Genomic DNA, 18760 nt, shown 5'->3' with positions numbered 1-18760 from the left:
ACCTTATTATAGAACACCCTTCTACCGCTACGCACAGGCCTACTTCAGGGTCTGTTATACCTTATTATAGAACACCCTTCTACCGCTACGCACAGGCCTACTTCAGGGTCTGTTATACCTTATTATAGTACACCCTTCTACCGCTACGCACAGGCCTACTTCAGGGTCTGTTATACCTTATCATAGTACAGTAACATACCCTTCTACCGCTACGCACAGGCCTACTTCAGGGTCTGTTATACATTATTATAGAACACCCTTCTACCGCTACACACAGGCCCACTTCAGGGTCTGTTATACATTATTATAGAACACCCTTCTACCGCTACGCACAGGCTTACTTCAGGGTCCGTTACACCTTATTATAGTACAGTAACATATCCTTATACCGCTATGCACAGACCTACTTCAGGGTCTGTTATACATTATTATAGTACAGTAACATATCCTTCTAGCACCTTCTATGTTGGTTTTCTCTTGCATTTGGTGGTGATTTTGCTGACACTCTATGTATGGTTAATACGATGTACCTCCTCTTGTGTCTCTATTGGGTGTATGGTTAATGAGATGTACCTCCTCTTGTGTCTCTATTGGGTGTATGGTTAATGAGATGTACCTCCTCTTGTGTCTCTATTGGGTGTATGGTTAATAAGATGTACCTCTATTGGGTGTATGGTTAATAAGATGTACCTCTATTGGGTGTATGGTTAATGAGATGTACCTCTATTGGGTGTATGGTTAATGAGATGTACCTCTATTGGGTGTATGGTTAATGAGATGTACCTCTATTGGGTGTATGGTTAATAAGATGTACCTCTATTGGGTGTATGGTTAATAAGATGTACCTCTATTGGGTGTATGGTTAATAAGATGTACCTCTATTGGGTGTATGGTTAATGAGATGTACCTCTATTGGGTGTATGGTTAATAAGATGTACCTCTATTGGGTGTATGGTTAATAAGATGTACCTCTATTGGGTGTATGGTTAATAAGATGTACCTCTATTGGGTGTATGGTTAATGAGATGTACCTCTCCTATCCATGTAGGAACCAAAGTTTGGAATGCTGATGGTTCCTATCGAGGCACCCCTGACCCGGATAGACGAGGACCTCAGAGAAGAAGCCCTGGGACTTTTCATCATGGTGGGACCTCGTCTGTGCTCTCACTCCCTTCTTCTGTGAACTAGTGTTCCAAAAGGCGTCTGTGAATCGTCTGTGAACCTGTCCCTTGACCCAATATGTTTGTCATCTAGAAGAGTTACAGATACAAAGCCTGATTTGTTGACTCGGTTTGGATTCATTGAGGTTATAGAGTCTAACATCAGCTGTGGATAAGCTGTGCAAAAGTTTGAAATAAGTGTGGCATTCATGATTTGAAGCTATAGACTAGAGGGTATGCTCATGCATCATTTGAGTGGCATATCGAGTGGCAAAGTGAGTTGCAAAGTGAGTTTAACCTTGTTTAACGCAACCAAATAGGACTTTTCTGTTTGGATGTATGAGCTGCCAAGGCCAGAAAGTCGTTTTTTTTTCCCACTCACTACTAGGTGTACCCGCATAACTTCTATCTATAGGATGATGATGTCACGCGCATACCCTCTATATTGGCCAGTCCTACACCAAGATGAGACCTTTATGGCTTCCGCTGTTGAACATCAGGCGCCAAAGACAGTACAGCCCCATTTCACCCAAAGCACGGTGAAATAACAAGGACTGGCAATACTCCCCACAACATTATCTACGATTCTGTGCTTTATAACGGGTTGCAACTCGGACAGGACTGAGTCGCGGCCGGTCTATGGGGAAGATTTCAGTGTAATATGTAACAGATTTTGATGGTTTTCTAGTAAGTCTATAATATACAGAATTGCAATTTGTGTTATTTCACCATGTTTGGGTGAGATCGGGTTGGTTAAAACCAGATTTTCCGGGCAAGGATAAAGTGAACATCTCTGTGATCCTAATTTCCTTCGGTCTTCTGCTCTGTGTGTTCTGTGTGTAGGTGTTGAGGTTCATGGGGGACCCCCACCTGAACGGTCTTCTGCTCTGTGTGTTCTGTGTGTAGGTGTTGAGGTTCATGGGGGGACCCCCACCTGAACGGTCTTCTGCTCTGTGTGTTCTGTGTGTAGGTGTTGAGGTTCATGGGAGACCCCCACCTGAACGGTCTTCTGCTCTGTGTGTTCTGTGTGTAGGTGTTGAGGTTCATGGGGGGACCCCCACCTGAACGGTCTTCTGCTCTGTGTGTTCTGTGTGTAGGTGTTGAGGTTCATGGGGGACCCCCACCTGAACGGTCTTCTGCTCTGTGTGTTCTGTGTGTATAGGTGTTGAGGTTCATGGGAGACCCCCACCTGAACGGCGCTCCCGAGAACCTGTTTGGGAACTACATCATCCAGCGGGGCCTCTCCTCGCCGGGCCTTCGGGACGAGATCATGTCCCAGGTGGCCAATCAGGTGTGGCGGAACTTCAACCCCCACAACGCCGACCGGGGCTGGCTGCTGCTGCTGGCCTGCGCCTGCGCCTTCGCGCCGTCGCCCAAGCTGGAGAAACACCTGCTGAAGTGAGGGCTATTACGCCGCACATGCCATGCGCGCCGCAAGGCACACAAACTGAATAACTCTTCACATGCACACCGCAAGGCACACAAACTGAATAACTCTTCCTACTAATGATACTAGTCTCACGTTACCAGACGGTTGCCTCTCGCAATTTCCAAATGCTTCATCATACAGTTAGTAAGCTACGATGACTAATACAGTAATACTATAAGACTATAAATATACTGACAATTTTCGTCGACAAATAAAAACTAGGCTCAAATGTTAGGAAGGGACTAGTGGACAAGAGATCCAGTATAAGTCATTTTACACTTGGTTGCATGTTGCATTGCATTACGACGGCATCAAGACCCGCCAAAATACATTTTAGTCGACTAAATCAACTGTAGATTTAGTCGACTAAAATGGAGCAACGGAAGCGCTGTCATGAGTAAGCGATAAAGTGGAAGTGGAGCCTCCTCCCCACTTCCGTTTCGTCTTTACAGTCGCGCACATTTATTTGAATCATCTAAGCATTATATAGCTTGTTGCTTAGCATCTTATAAGGATATTTTAAAATATATTTTCGTGAATGGAAATGGCAGCTTCCTTACTCAGCTCATGGGGACTATTTTTTCGGCTTAGGTCTTGAGGTTGTGTCTTTGTTTTGTTATTCTATTATCCTTGTTATGTTCTATTGTATAGTGTGTGTGTGTGTGTGTGTGTGTGTGTGTGTGTGTGTGTGTGTGTGTGTGTGTGTGTGTGTGTGTGTGTGTGTGTGTGTGTGTGTGTGTGTGTGTCTGTGTGTGTGTGTGTCTGTGTGTGTGTGTGTCTTGTAACACTGTATGCGGTAAGTAACAAATATGGCATGCAATGAGTGAGGACATTCAAAGGCATCATAATGATCTACTTGACCTTAATTAACTACTGAATAAATCTAATGCTTCACTTGACCCTTGACCTGTGTCTCTACAGGTTTGTGTCTGACCATGCCCCCGTTGGTTGCCAGGCGCTGCTGCAACACAGACTCATCCAGGCCAATCAGAAGTCCCAGTTGAGTGCAGGCCCCGCCCTCGAGACCGCACGGACCTATCCGCTGTCCCTGCTGGAGTGGACGGCCAATAGGAAGAAGGCTAACATGGTGCTGCAGGTGTATTGCTTAGACGGTGAGCCTGTCCTCTCTCTCTCTCTCTCTCTCTCTCTCTCTCTCTCTCTCTCTGCTGCCGCTAGGAGATTTAGGTCACATTCCCACCTAATACTTCGGTAGACTCGATGCGTATGGGCGGGGAAATTGGGATTCTTGCATATTTAATTTGCTGTGGTTTGCCTTCACACTGTCATCCGCAGCAATTGGAAACGCAACAGGGGGGACTTTTATCAATGTGTTCTACTAGCCTACACAGTGAAATCAATGGTGATAAAATATACTCATAACGTGCCGTGTGTCGTGCCGTCTGGGACTGGACCCCCCCCTCTCTCTCTCTCTCTCGCACTATACGCATGCAGCCACGCACTGTTCTTTTGGGCATGGAGGCACAGCGCTGATATAACAGCAGTGCAAATTGTTTACAGGTTTATCGAGATGAAAGTCCCTACTCCATGTTTACGGCACAGACACAGAAATGAGAAATGAGAAATAATAGGAAATGAGAAATAATGAGAAATGAGAAACAATGAGAAATAATAAGAAATGAGAAATGAGAAAAAAATTGAAATGAGAAATAATGAGAAATGAGAAATAATAAGAAATGAGAAATGATAAGAAATGAGAAATGAGAAATAATAAGAAATGAGAAATGAGAAATAATAAGAAATGAGAAAAAATGAGAAATGAGAAATAATGAGAAATGAGAAATGAGAAAATAAGGAAGAAAATAGGGGAAAAAATAGGAAAAAAATAGCAAATAAAATAGGAAAAAAAATAGGAAAGAATAGGAAAAAATTGGAAAAAAGGAAAAAAAATAGGAAGAAAAATAGGAAAAAATAGGAAAAAATAGAAATAATTGAGATTTGTTCGATTTGAGATTTGTTCGATTTGAGATTTGTTCGATTTGAGATTTTGTTCGATTTGAGATTTGTTCGATTTTAATTTGTGAGATTTGTTCGATTTGTCACACACGTTACTGCAGTGAGATTTGTCGATTTGAGATTTGTTCGATTTGAGATTTGTTTGATTTGAGATTTGTTCGATTTGAGATTTTGTTCGATTTGAGATTTGTTCGATTTTAATTTGTGAGATTTGTGAGATTTGTCACACACGTTCAACGTTCCATGTTCGATTTGAGATTTGTTCGATTTGAGATTTGTTCGATTTGAGATTTTGTTCGATTTGAGAATTGTGAGATTTGAATTTGTGAGATTTGTTCGATTTGTTACCTCAGTGAAATTTGTTCGATTTGTCGATTTGAGATTTGTTCGATTTGAGATTTGTTCGATTTGAGATTTGTTCGATTTGAATTTGTGAGATTTGTGAGATTTGTCACACGTTCGATGTTCGATTTGAGATTTGTTCGATTTGAGATTTGTTCGATTTGAGATTTTGTTCGATTTGAGATTTGTTCAATTTGAAATTGTGAGATTTGTTCGATTTGTCACACGTTACCGGAGTGAGATTTGTCACATGTTCGATTTGAGATTTGTTCGATTAGATTTGTTCGATTTGAGATTTGTTCGATTTGAGATTTGTTCGATTTGAGATTTGTTCGATTTGAGATTTGGTTCGATTTGAGATTTGTTCGATTTGAATTGGTTCGATTTCTTCGATTTGTCACACACGTTCAATGTTCGATGTTCGATTTGAGATTTGTTCGATTCGATTTGTTCGATTTGAGATTTTTTCGATTTGAGATTTGTTCAATTTGAATTTGTGAGATTTGTCACACGTTACCGCAGTGAGATTTGTTCGATTTGTCGATTTGAGATTTGTTCGATTTGAGATTTGTTCGATTTGAGATTTGTTCGATTTGAGATTTGGTTCGATTTGAGATTTGTTCGATTTGAATTAGTTCGATTTCTTCGATTTGTCACACACGTTCGATGTTCGATTTGAGATTTGTTCGATTTGAGATTTGTTCGATTCGATTTGAGATTTGTTCGATTTGAATTTGTGAGATTTGTGAGATTTGTCACACACGTTACCGCAGTGAGATTTGTTCGATTTGCCGATTTGAGATTTGTTCGATTTGAGATTTGTTCGATTTGAGATTTTGTTCGATTTGAGATTTGTGAGATTTGAATTTGTGAGATTTGTGAGATTTGTCACACACGTTCAACGTTCGATGTTCGATTTTAGATTTGTTCGATTTGAGATTTGTTCGATTTGAGATTTTGTTCGATTTGAAATTTTGTTCGATTTGAGATTTGTTCGATTCGATTTGTTCGATTTGAGATTTGTTCGATTTGAGATTTTGTTTGATTTGAGATTTTGTTAGATTTGTCACACACATAACCGCAGTGAGATTTGTTCGATTTGTAATAAATAAGAAATGAGAAATAATAATAAGAAAAAATAAGAAAAAAATAAGAAACAATTGGAAAAAAATGAGAAATAATAAGAAATGAGAAATAATAATAAGAAAGAAATAAGAAAAAATAATAGGAAAAGAATAAGAAAGAAAATAAAATAAAAAATAGGAAAAAAATAACAATTGGAAAGAAATAGGAAAATAAATAGGAAATATAGGAAAAAATAACAATTGGAAAGAAATAGGAAATATAATAAGAAATGAAAAAAATAGAAATAATAAGAAATGAGAAATAATAAGAAAATAAAATAGGAAAAAAATAGGAAAAAAATTACAATTGGAAAGAAATAGGAAATAAAATAGGAAATATAATAAGAAATGAAAAAAGAGAAATAATAAATGAGAAATAATAAGAAGCGAGTTTTTTTAATTTTCTTTTAATTTTTTTTCTTTTTTTTTCTTTTTTTTAATTCAAATTTTATTTGAGATTTGTTCGATTTGAGATTTGTTCGATTTGAGATTTTGTTCGATTTGAAATTTTGTTCGATTTGAGATTTGTTCGATTCGATTTGTTCGATTTGAGATTTGTTCGATTTGAGATTTTGTTCGATTTGAGATTTTGTTCGATTTGTCACACACATAACCGCAGTGAGATTTGTTCGATTTGTAATAAATAATAAGAAATGAGAAATAATAATAAGAAAAAATAAGAAAAAAATAAGAAACAATTGGAAAAAAATTAGAAATAATAAGAAATGAGAAATAATAAGAAATGAGAAATGAAAAAAATAAGAAAAAAAATAAAAACTCGTGCTATCGAGGAAGCGCGAGTTTTCTTACTTTTTCTATTTATTTTCCTATTTCTATTCAAAAACTCGCGTTTCCTCGATAGCGCGAGAAAAACTCACGCTTCCTCGATAGCACGAGAAAAACTCGCGCTTTCTCGATAGCGCGAGCAATGAGAAATAATAAGAAATGAGAAATGAGGAAAAAATAGGAAAAGAAATAAGAAAAAAAATCGAGTTTTAATTTTTTTTCTTATATACTATATTTCTTATAAACTCGTGCTATCGAGGAAGCGTGAGTTTTTCTCGCGCTATCGAGGAAGCGCGAGTTTTTGAAAAAATATAAGAAAAAACTCGCGCTTCCTCGATAGCGCGAGAAATAATCAGAAATGAGGAATAATAAGAAATTAGATTTTTTTTTCTTTTTTTTCAATTTTATTTTTTTCTATTTGAGACAAACAAAAATGAGAAATAATAAGAAATGAGAAATAATAATAAGAAAGAAATAAGAAAAAAAATAGGAAAAAATAGGAAAAGAATAAGAAATAAAATAAAATAAAAAATAGGAAAAAAATAACAATTGGAAAGAAATAGGAAAATAAATAGGAAATATAGGAAAAAGATAACAATTGGAAAGAAATAGGAAAAGAAATAGGAAATATAATAAGAAATGAAAAAATGAGAAATAATAAGAAATGAGAAATAATAAGAAATGAGAAATGAGAAATAAAATAGGAAAAAAATAACAATTGGAAAGAAATAGGAAATAAAATAGGAAATAATTATAATAAGAAATGAAAAAAGATAAATAATAAATGAGAAATAATAAGAAATGAGAAATGATAAGAAATGAGAAATGAGGAAAAAAATTGGAAAAAAAAGTTGCGCTTCCTCGATAGCGCGAGTTTTTTTAATTTATTTTTCCTTATTTTTATTTTTTTTCTATTTTTTAATTCAAATTTTATTTGAGATTTGTTCGATTTGAGATTTTGTTCGATTTGAAATTTTGTTCGATTTGAGATTTGTTCGATTCGATTTGTTCGATTTGAGATTTGTTCGATTTGAGATTTTGTTTGATTTGAGATTTTGTTAGATTTGTCACACACATAACCGCAGTGAGATTTGTTCGATTTGTAATAAATAATAAGAAATGAGAAATAATAAGAAGAAAAAATAAGAAAAAAATAAGAAACAATTGGAAAAAAATTAGAAATAATAAGAAATGAGAAATGAAAAAAAAAAAAGAAAAAAAAAAAAACTCGTGCTATCGAGGAAGCGCGAGTTTCTTACTTTTTCTATTTATTTTCCTATTTCTATTCAAAAACTCGCGTTTCCTCGATAGCGCGAGAAAAACTCACGCTTCCTCGATAGCACGAGAAAAACTCGCGCTTTCTCGATAGCGCGAGCAATGAGAAATAATAAGAAATGATCGAGGATCGAGGAAGCGCGAGTTTTTGAAAAAATATAAGAAAAAACTCGCGCTTCCTCGATAGCGCGAGAAATAATCAGAAATGAGGAATAATAAGAAATTAGATTTTTTTTCTTTTTTTTCAATTTTCTTTTTTTCTATTTGAGACAAACAAAAATGAGAAATAATAAGAAATGAGAAATAATAATAAGAAAGAAATAAGAAAAAAAAATTGGAAAAAATAGGAAAAGAATAAGAAAGCAAAATAAAATAAAAAATAGGAAAAAATAACAATTGGAAAGAAATAGGAAAATAAATAGGAAATATAGGAAAAAGATAACAATTGGAAAAAAATAGGAAAATAAATAGGAAATATAATAAGAAATGAAAAAATGAGAAATAATAAGAAATGAGAAATAATAAGAAATGAGAAATGAGAAAATTGGAAAAAAAACTCGCGCTTCCTCGATAGCGCGAGTTTTTTTTAATTTTTTTTTCCTTTTTTTAATTTTTTTTTCTATTTTTTTATTCAAATTTTATTTGAGATTTGTTCGATTTGAGATTTGTTCGATTTGAGATTTTGTTCGATTTGAGATTTTGTTCGATTTGAGATTTGTTCGATTTGAAGTTGTGAGATTTGTTCGATTTGTCACACACGTTCAACGTTCGATGTTCGATTTGAGATTTGTTCGATTTGAGATTTGTTCGATTCGATTTATTCGATTTGAGATTTTGTTCGATTTGTCAAACACGTTACCGCAGTGAGATTTGTTCAGTGAGATTTGTTCGATTTGTAATAAATAAATGACAAATAATAAGAAATGACAAATAATAATAAGAAACAAACACACTTTTTACAACCCAATATATAATAGGTTATTAGAAACACATCATCAAATGAAAAGGAATTAAATCCTGACTGCGTTCTCTATCCTGATTGGATGGTGTCCCAACCTGAAATACATTTTCTGTTTAATAAAAAGCAGGAGAGGGGGGCACGGTGGCACAGTTGCCGTTGGTAGTGCTGTCGCCTCACAGCTAGAAGGTTCCTGGGTTCGGCGTGTTTCGGCGTGTTTCTCTTCCGCGTCATCAGTGCCCATACTCGAAGGCGGGGTTGGAGAAAGGGCCTTTCTGTGTGGAGTTTTGCATGTTCTCCCCGTGTCCCCTAGGGTAGGTACCCTCACAAAAAACATGCAGTAATCCTGGTCACCTAAACTGCCTCCCCCTGGCCAGCCAGGGCGCCTGATGGAGGGGAAAGGAACTGGTGGGAATAACGTGTTCCTTCCACGCGCTACGTCCAACCAGGGAAACTCCCCTCTGTCAGGTGTAAAGGAGCAACTTGGACACTCAGGCATGAAGGAAGCATGAGTTCAAGTCCGTTGCTCTCCCCCTTGTCCCCATATATGGGGACTAGGTTGGTGGAGGGTGTGTAGAGCCCAGGATCACATTAGATGATTGACACAGAGGTGAAAAATGGGTTACAAAATCGTGGGATAAAACAATAATATATAAAATAAAAAGCAGGAGAGACATGGAGACTCCTGTTACTGAACAAACACTCTATAGCAATATATAATATATCATGGTAAATGGTGCATTTATATAGCGCCTTTATCCAAGGCGCTTTACAGAGATTGTGCATTACATTCACCCATTCACACACACATTCATACACCGATGGCAGCGGAAACCATGCAAGGCACCAACTAGCACATCGGGAGCAATTAGGGTTCAGTGTCTTGCTCAAGGACACTTCGACAGTAACTCTGGGGGAGCCCGGGTTCGAACTGGCAACCTTGCGGTTACCATCCAGGCACTCTACCCCTGAGCCACCGCCGCCTTCCGAATTTAGATGTTTGTAACACTTATTTTAACCAAATAAAATCACCCTTACCCTACCGTTAAAAACTGCTTTGCAAAATACAAAAAAATCAAACACAAACAAACAGTGCAACGCGCTTGAGGAGAGAACCAACAGGGTGTCGTGTAACCGGGCTCATTTATCCCACGGGAGAAATGAGTGACGTTTCAATAATCATTCATTATTCATAGCATTGGCAGGATCAGTTGGCAGAACACCAAGCCTCTCAATTTGACAATGGCAGAATGCAGTTGAACATGTACCGTACTGATTTGCACAGTAAATTAATACAAATGCATGCAAAGCAATCAATCAATCAATCAATCAATCCTCTCTATGTGCTTTCACTCATAGCGCCCTCTAGCGACAGTGATGTCACACTTTGTGAGCTCTATGGACAGATTACCGGTATATATAAATATTATTAGGGATGTCCCTAGCCCTCGATACCCAGGCTTCATTTCGTCTGCGCGAAAGATGAAAGCCTGGAAAAAGCCGTGGGCTGAACCAGTCTAAAAGTGGGAGTCAACCCTTCCGCATAGGCGTCGCTCTAAATTATGTGACGTAGCGCTGCACTAGGGGGGAGAGGAGGGGCCGGGGGTGATGGACAGATCGATGAGATCCAATCAGGGTGCGCGCTTTTCTGAGACGCGACCCTCCCATCTAGGCCAGAAATGTCTCTGCTTAGGTCAGGCTAGGATGTCCCAAACATCCCGATCTGATTCCGATCATTTGATTTTGAGATACCGATACCGATTTTTTCCCGTTTCCGTTATATATATATTTTTACATTATAGAACACTTATGCCATATCACAATAGTAGCCTACTATATCCAAAATCACAGACAATATCCATTCATGATATGGATATAATATTGATACTAGGGAGGAGGATATAATATTGATACTAGGGAGGTCCCGATCACCCGTTCCGATTCCTGATCATTTGAAATTGACATTATCGGACCAGATTTCCGATCATGTGATCGGATCGGGACATCCCTAAATATTACAGTATGTTTACGCATTAATTTTAGTCAATATGTAAATGAATCAATCAAACATTTTTTCCCCTCACTCTCTCTCTCTCTCTCTCTCTCTCTCTCACACACACACACACACACACACACACACACACACACACACACACACACACACACCCTCCCTCTCTCTCTCTCTAGGTGTGTCGTTTCTCTGTCCAACCCACTCGTGGACCAGCGGGGAGGACCTGGCAGGAGACGTTCTACGGCACAGGTTCTACAAATATTAACAATTATTATATCTTCTGTCCGATGGCGGATCAGCGAAATCATTTTAGACTTCAAATCAAATGTACTTTAATGCTGCATGGTATAATCTATTTCTATTCTCTGTACAGGGCAAAGTTGTGTCACTTTGCCCTGGCTGAGCTGGGAAAAAATTGCGAAAAAATTGAAAAAAAAAAGAATTGGTCATGTACTGGTCTGTATGCAGTGTAAAGAACTCTTTACACAATATAGACCACCGTGTGTGTCAGCACAAAAAAGCAAGTCAGAATAAGTGGTTTTTGAAAAAATAAATAAATATTTGAGCTTTTGGGGCTGAAAAAACGTGTCTCTTTTGATCAGATTTTGTCAGATGTGTCGTCAAAATTGCAAAGGGTGAATTGCAAAGTTGTGTCACTTTGCCCTGGCTGAGCTGGGAAGGCTGACAAAGGGTGAATTGCAATGTTGCGAAAAAATTGCGATGATGAAAAAACTGCGATGCTGAAAAAACTGCGATGATGAAAAAATGCGATGACGAAAAAAATGCGATGACGAAAAAAATGCGATGACGAAAAAAATGCGACGGCGAAAAAATCCGTGGGCTGAACCAGTCTAAAAGTGGGAGTCAACCCTTCGGCATAGGCGTCGCTCTAAATGATGTGACGTAGCGCTGCACTAGGGGGGAGAGGAGGGGCCGGGGGTGACGGACAGATCGATGAGATCCAATCAGGGTGCGCGCTTTTCTGAGACGCGACCCTCCCATCTAGGCCAGAAATGTCTCTGCTTAGGTCAGGCTAGGATGTCCCAAACATCCCGATCTGATTCCGATCATTTGATTTTGAGATACCGATACCGATTTGAAAACCCCTGAAATAGACAATCTACAATGCTTGTAGATCGTCCAAACAGTGGGTCGGGACCCATGTTTGGATCGTTTATTTATTTTTACCTTAAATCTTTGCAGTGCTTCTGGGAGGACCATGGGGGGGGGGGGGGGGGTAGGCGGCCAAATCATCATACTATAATGCAGTCAATGTCTGTGTGTCTGTCTGTGTGTCTGTCTGTGTGTCTGTGTGTGTGTCTGTGTGTGTGTGTGTGTGTCTGTGTGTCTGTGTGTGTGTCTGTATGTGTGTCTGTGTGTATGTGTGTCTGTGTGTATGTGTGTCTGTCTGTGTGTCTGTCTGTGTGTCTGTGTGTCACTGTGACACACAGTAGCTCCTCACCGCCTGCACCAATCACTCCCACTTTTCACACAGGCATTGACCATAATAATATGTAGGGCCTAACGAAGCCCTTTTTTCGATTTGATTTGACACATTTTAATGATTAATAATGAATTTATTAGTGAATTAAAAAAGCGAAAACGCACCCAGGGCGCAGTACCCCCCGCGGCCACAAGGGGGGGGGGGGGGGCGGGGGTATTGCGCCCGTCTCACAACGGGTAAGGGCTAGTGCATAATAACCTTTGGGTTACTTGATGACATGAAAAGGTGTTTTGAGCACGGCTGATATAGAAACGTAGGTCTTTATAAAGGTTTGAGCACGGCTGATATAGAAACGTAGGTCTTTATTTAGGTTTGAGCACGGCTGATATAGAAACGTAGGTCTTTATTAAGGTTTGAGCACGGCTGATATAGAAACGTAGGTCTTTATAAAGGTTTGAGCACGGCTGATATAGAAACGTAGGTCTTTATTAAGGTTTGAGCACGGCTGATATAGAAACGTAGGTCTTTATTAAGGTTTGAGCACGGCTGATATAGCAACGTAGGTCTTTTTCAGAAAACTGGTCATGATTCATGCAAGGTCAAGGTCTTATAATATAACGGGTTCACGTGTTGTGTGTCTGTCATACAGGGCGTGTCCGAGTGGTGGACTAAAACTAAGAACGAAAATGTTCGTCGACTACCTTTTTCCACTGAAGAAAACTAAATGGAAACTAAATTAAAACTATGCTATGCATGGTGACTAAAACTAAGACTAAATTTACTGACAATTTCGTCGACAAATACAAAACTAGACTAAAATGTTAGGAAGGACTAGTGGACAACAGGTCCAGTATAAGTCATTTTACACTTGGTTGCATGGTGAAATTAGCAGATCTACAAGCTCACAATTGTGAGCTTGTAGATTGGCTATTTTCAGCAAGTGTAAAATAAGTCATTATGACGGCAACAAGGCCCGCAAAAATACATTTTAGTCGACTAAAATCACCTGTAGATTTAGTCGACTAAATCTTATGACATTTAGTCGACTAAAACTAGACTAAACACTAGAACATTCCAGGTGACTAAAATGTGACTAAAACTAAGTGAAAACTATTCAGGAGACTATATGACTAAAACTAAAATAGAAATTTGCTGCCAAAAACAACACTGGCTCCATTCTGATTGGTTCACGTGTGTTGTGTGTGTGTGTCATACAGGGGCGTGTCCGAGTGGTGGAAGGGCTGCTCCCTCCATTCTGATTGGTTCACGTGTGTTGTGTGTGTGTCATACAGGGGGGGTGTCCGAGTGGTGGAAGGGCTGCTCCTCCATTCTGATTGGTTCACGTGTTGTGTGTGTGTGTCATACAGGGGCGTGTCCGAGTGGTGGAAGGGCTGCTCCCTCCATTCTGATTGGTTCACGTGTGTTGTGTGTGTGTTGTGTGTGTCATGCAGGGGCGTGTCCGAGTGGTGGAAGGGCTGCTCCATTCTGATGAAGGAACACGGCCAGTGGGTGGAGCTAGCGGGCCACGACTACGTGATGGACCTGATCTCAGACCTGGAGCTGCCGGCGGACTTCCCCAAACAGAAGAGCTACTTTATCAATCAGCGCCGAGGACCCGTCCAGGGTCCGAGCCAAGACCAGTCTGTGAGTCCTCTATAGGACCCCTATTCCCATTCTGACCTGAGATCAGATTCATACGAGGTTTTCCACTGGACACACGCTGGTCTGATTAACCCATTCTGACCTGAGATCAGATTCTAAAAATGTCAGTCGTTCTTCGATTTGTACAAAAAATAGCAGACCTACAAGCTCGTATCGCGCCACTCGGTGGCGCGATATGAGCTTGTAGATCTGCTATTTTTCAATAGCTAAAGCATAACATGATGCTGACACCAAAAATGGGTGCCCGGGTCAGAATGGGCTATAGTCCAGGGTCAGAGCCAAGACCAGTCTGTGAGTCCAAAAATAGCAGACCTATACAAGCTCATGAGCTATGAGCTTGTATAGCCCTGAATGGGTTAAAGTTCTCAGTCCCGGGGACGGGATTTCAGTCCTGAGGATTTCATACTAGGGGGTCATTAAATGAGATTGCTGTCGATTACATATATAATCGTCCAAAAAATGAAGGAATGACAAAGTTCTTCAGGGTGAAGTATTGAGAATGTATTAAAGGGACACTTCACCCTTTTTGCAAAAAAATATTTGTTAATGACGTTTAGAAGCTTTAGATCACTTTCCTGGGGGTATTTATGTGTGTAATATGTGGTTTTAGATATTTTAGATTGTAGCAGTGAGCCTGTTGTCTCTGATGTCATGGACACTGGTCTCACTACCTTCCTGGACTACAATTCCCATAATTATTTGGTGCACTGCTCCTCCTTGTGGATAGGGGGAGAGCTGTCTTACTGAGACAACATGTAGTCCAGGAAGGAAGTGAGCCCAGTGTCCATGACATCAGAGACAACAGGCTCACTGCTACAATCTAAAATATCTAAAACCACATATTACACACATAAATACCCCCAGGAAAGTGTTCTAAAGCTTCTAAACGTCATTACATATATTTTTTTGAAGTGTCCCTTTAAGAAGATTCAGCAGAGAAACAACATACAGAGAGTGAGGAACGGCCTGTTCCAGCAGCCCCTCTGGGTGCAAGCTCCCCAACCCCATTCTCAGACAGTCCTTATAGTCTTTGTCCTAACAGAGGACGCCACACTGAATGTCCATACAAGGATCCGCGCTAAAACATAAGGGCGACACACAACTAAGTATACCTTTGCTGACAGCGTGGAGGAGTCAAGTCAGTTAGATTGACAGCTGCGTGAATTAGACTGAGCACATTGGTGAGCAAAGACACTTCGTGGAAGGAATATATATGTATACACACAATAATGCATATATCTGGCACTGTAGTTGGCATTCTAAAATTCCCATTAGAAGATCAGTGCAGATTTGCGGGGGGAAAAAAACATTTTCAGTCTTGGGATTCTTTTTGGTCTTTAAGCCATTCTGACCGGGCACCCATTTTGGTGTCAGCATCACGTCATGCTTTAGCTATTTAAAAATAGCAGATCTACAAGCTCATATCGAGCTTGTAGGTCTGCTATTTTTGAAAAAATCGAAAGAACGACTGACATTTTTTAGAATCTGATCTCAGGTCAGAATGGGTTCATCAGACCAGTGTGTGTCTGGCGGAAACCTCGTATGAATCTGATCTCAGGTCAGAATGGGTTTAAGCCCTGAGTCCATGGATTGATCAAGTTCTCAGTCGCAGTGTTGATTTCGTAGACTAAAACCAAGTCTAAAAAAATGTCCCGTCGACTACCTTTTTTTCCACTGACACAAACGGAATGGAATCTAAATGAAGATGAAGCTAAAAAGAAATGAAGCTATGATGACTAAAACTAAGACTAAATATTCTGACAATTTCGTCAACAAAAACTGGTTGGACAAGAGATCCAGTATAAGTCATTTTACACCACCAAAAAATACATTTTGTGCGACTAAATCAACCGTAGATTTAGTCGACAAAGATCTTATGATACTTATGAGACATTCCAGGTGACTAAAATGTGACTAAAACTACATGAAAACTATTCAAGAGAGTATGACTCAAAATCGGCTGCCAAAAGCGACACTGCTCAAGTCGCCACGACCCGTTTCAGTCACTCGGACTCCATATCGAAGCCAGCTCGTCTTCTGTGGGAAGCGTGTGCGCAAGCGATGAAACAGCCGATCTACAAGCTCACAACGGCGACGCAGCGCGACGTGTTGTGAGCTTGTAGATCGGCTGTTTTCTGTCATTAGTTCTTTTCAGATGAAAGGGTATCATAGAATATGCGTTGAGAAGCAACGCGTAAAAACTCATATAATAATAATAAAACAATATCACAATATATTTTAAGCAGTTTCACGATACACACTATTATATTTCCTGTGTTTTTTATAGTTATTTTTCAAGTTAATAACAGTATACAAGCACCTACTGTATACAAGGAACATAAACTATAGTATAAAGTGTAAATTAAGCTATCGAACTGCCAATCACAGAATGTGCATTCACCGTATCACTGTATAGATCCCTCGAAGATCCTCCTACTCCTCTCCTCTCCTCTCCTGCTGCCTCTCCTCTCCTCTCTCTCCTCTCTCCACTCCACTCCTCACACACATCCTCACCACACCACACCCACCACTCCTACTCACCTCCACACCTCTCCTCACCCACCCACTCCTCTCCTCTCCACTCCTCTCCACTCCTCCTCCTCTCCTCTCCACTCCTCCACTCTCCTCTCCTCTCCTCTCCTCTCCTCTCCCTCCTCTCCTCTCCTCTCCTCTCCTCTCCTCTCCTCTCCTCTCCTCCTCCTCTCCTCTCCTCTCCTCTCCTCTCCCCTCCCCTCCCCTCCCCTCCCTCTCCTCTCCCCTCCCCTCCCCTCCCCTCCCCTCCCCCTCCCCTCCCCTCCCCTCCTCTCCTCTCCTCTCCTTCCCTCTCCCCCCTTCCTCTCCTCTCCTCTCCTCTCTCCTCTCTCCCCAGCACTTTGTTTGGAGGAGGTTTTGACTCCGATGAGGAGATGCCTGCCTTACATCCTCTTAGCAGCAGCAAACCAGCTTACAGTCTGCTGACTCCGACGGATACTACAGCCATGGTACACACGCACACACACACACACACACACACACTACACACACACACAACACACATCACACACACACTGTAAGGGTGAGAATGTTCTTGGTCACAAGAGCGGGAAGTGCTGACCAGCTGGAACTCCTTGGCGAAGTTAGGTCATGGCGATATCTTCATCTTTATGGACAAGTTAAGAAAGCTTAAGTTGTCAGGCTCAGGTTTAGTTTCTCATACAGACTTCATTGAAAGATTTGAAGATTTATGATCAGACAAATTGAGTGGCAAAGTTAATTTACATGTTGTTTACACCCGTTTTGGACTGACGTCGATTTAAAAAAAAGGCTTCTAAATCCTAACATTTTTCTGAAAAGTCAGTGGTGCTCAACCTTTTTCATGTCAAGGACCCCCAGAATTATCTCTATTGGGCCACGGACCCCCATCTCAAAATATGTAGTTCCAGGGACCTCCCCCAGAAGCAAATATTTTAGTTACAAATTTTCGCTCTGAAATATATATTCAATGATTTGCACCACATTATTAAAAATAAATCAAAAATAGCAGACCTACAAGCTCGAGTGGCGCGCTATGAGCTTGTAGATCTGCTATTTTTCAATAGCTAAAGCATAGCATAATGCTAAGACCAAAATGGGTTCCCGGCCAAAAGGGGTTAAAGTCGTTTAATGTAATCAAATAGGAGTTATCTGTGTGGATGTACTGTTTGGGCTGTCGAGGCCCCAGAAAGTAGTTTTTTGTCACTCGGTACTGTAAGTGTTCCCGCCATAGACTGTAAAAAATATGGACAAAGCGTTCCCCGGGTCTAACATGAACGTAAAATGAAGCCTGTAATAATATGCTAATTCCTGATGTAAGTCGCCATCTTTGGTACCAGCTGGCCATTGGCTGGCTCCGTTTTGTATACCAGCTGGTCATTGGCTGCCCAGACAACGAGGCGGGACTTCCCCCCCTTCTTCTCCGTTGGTTTTTATTTTGACTCGAGTGGGAGGGGAATCCCGATCATAGACTGTAATGGTAGCCACGCCCCTCAGAACATACGCGATGGTTTTTTTTCTTTATGGTCATTTTTTTAATTAATGGGACCATAATTTTCCAAAAAGAATATTATGACATTAGAAATGAGACTTTAAACTAGTGACTGGAAGAAGAAAGTATTCATGACCATGTTTATTAAGGTAATACAGTCTAGGTGAAGTTGGGCCAAAATACATGGGCCTCTATGGAGCTATGGGGCATTTTGGGTCCGGTCCAGCGCCACAACAGGCCATTATATGAACTACCGATTTCAAATGAGGCTTCACGAAATATCTGGCTGACTGCCCCCCTGGTTCCCGCATAACTTCCAGGTGTTATGATGATGTCACACGCATACCCTGTATAGTGAGAAGAACAAGACATCTTATGTTACATTTCCATTACGGTTTTTGTTTTAAAACGATACCGGAGAGAAGCTGCATGTTCAAATTTCAAAAACATTGATCCCCCAAGTGTGTGTGTGTGTGTGTGTGTGTGTGTGTGTGTGTGTGTGTGTATTTGCGTGCGCATATAGTGGAGTCAGATGCATTCAGTGACGGTCAGACTCAGAGAGGTATGGACCGCTACCTGGACAGTTTGTTTG

General features: G+C 40.2%; 1 protein-coding gene across 1 annotated transcript in view; it reads left to right on the top strand.

The window, feature by feature from the left end:
* Positions 1-18760, top strand: part of myo15aa (myosin XVAa) — a gene marked incomplete at its 3' end in the record, with an annotated part of 141253 nt that overhangs the window by 51562 nt on the left and 70931 nt on the right. The window contains 9 exon segments of the mRNA XM_083779210.1: positions 1049-1144; positions 2323-2558; positions 3511-3701; positions 11236-11308; positions 13955-14102; positions 14104-14147; positions 17035-17117; positions 17120-17146; positions 18692-18751. Coding sequence (XP_083635336.1) covers positions 1049-1144; positions 2323-2558; positions 3511-3701; positions 11236-11308; positions 13955-14102; positions 14104-14147; positions 17035-17117; positions 17120-17146; positions 18692-18751 — 958 coding nt within the window.

The sequence above is a fragment of the Protomyctophum parallelum genome, assembly GCF_964188405.1.
Source record: "Protomyctophum parallelum genome assembly, chromosome: 13".
Taxonomy (NCBI): Eukaryota; Metazoa; Chordata; class Actinopteri; order Myctophiformes; family Myctophidae; genus Protomyctophum; species Protomyctophum parallelum.
Note: the sequence above shows the minus strand (reverse complement) of the source record. Positions and strands in the feature narration are given on the sequence as shown.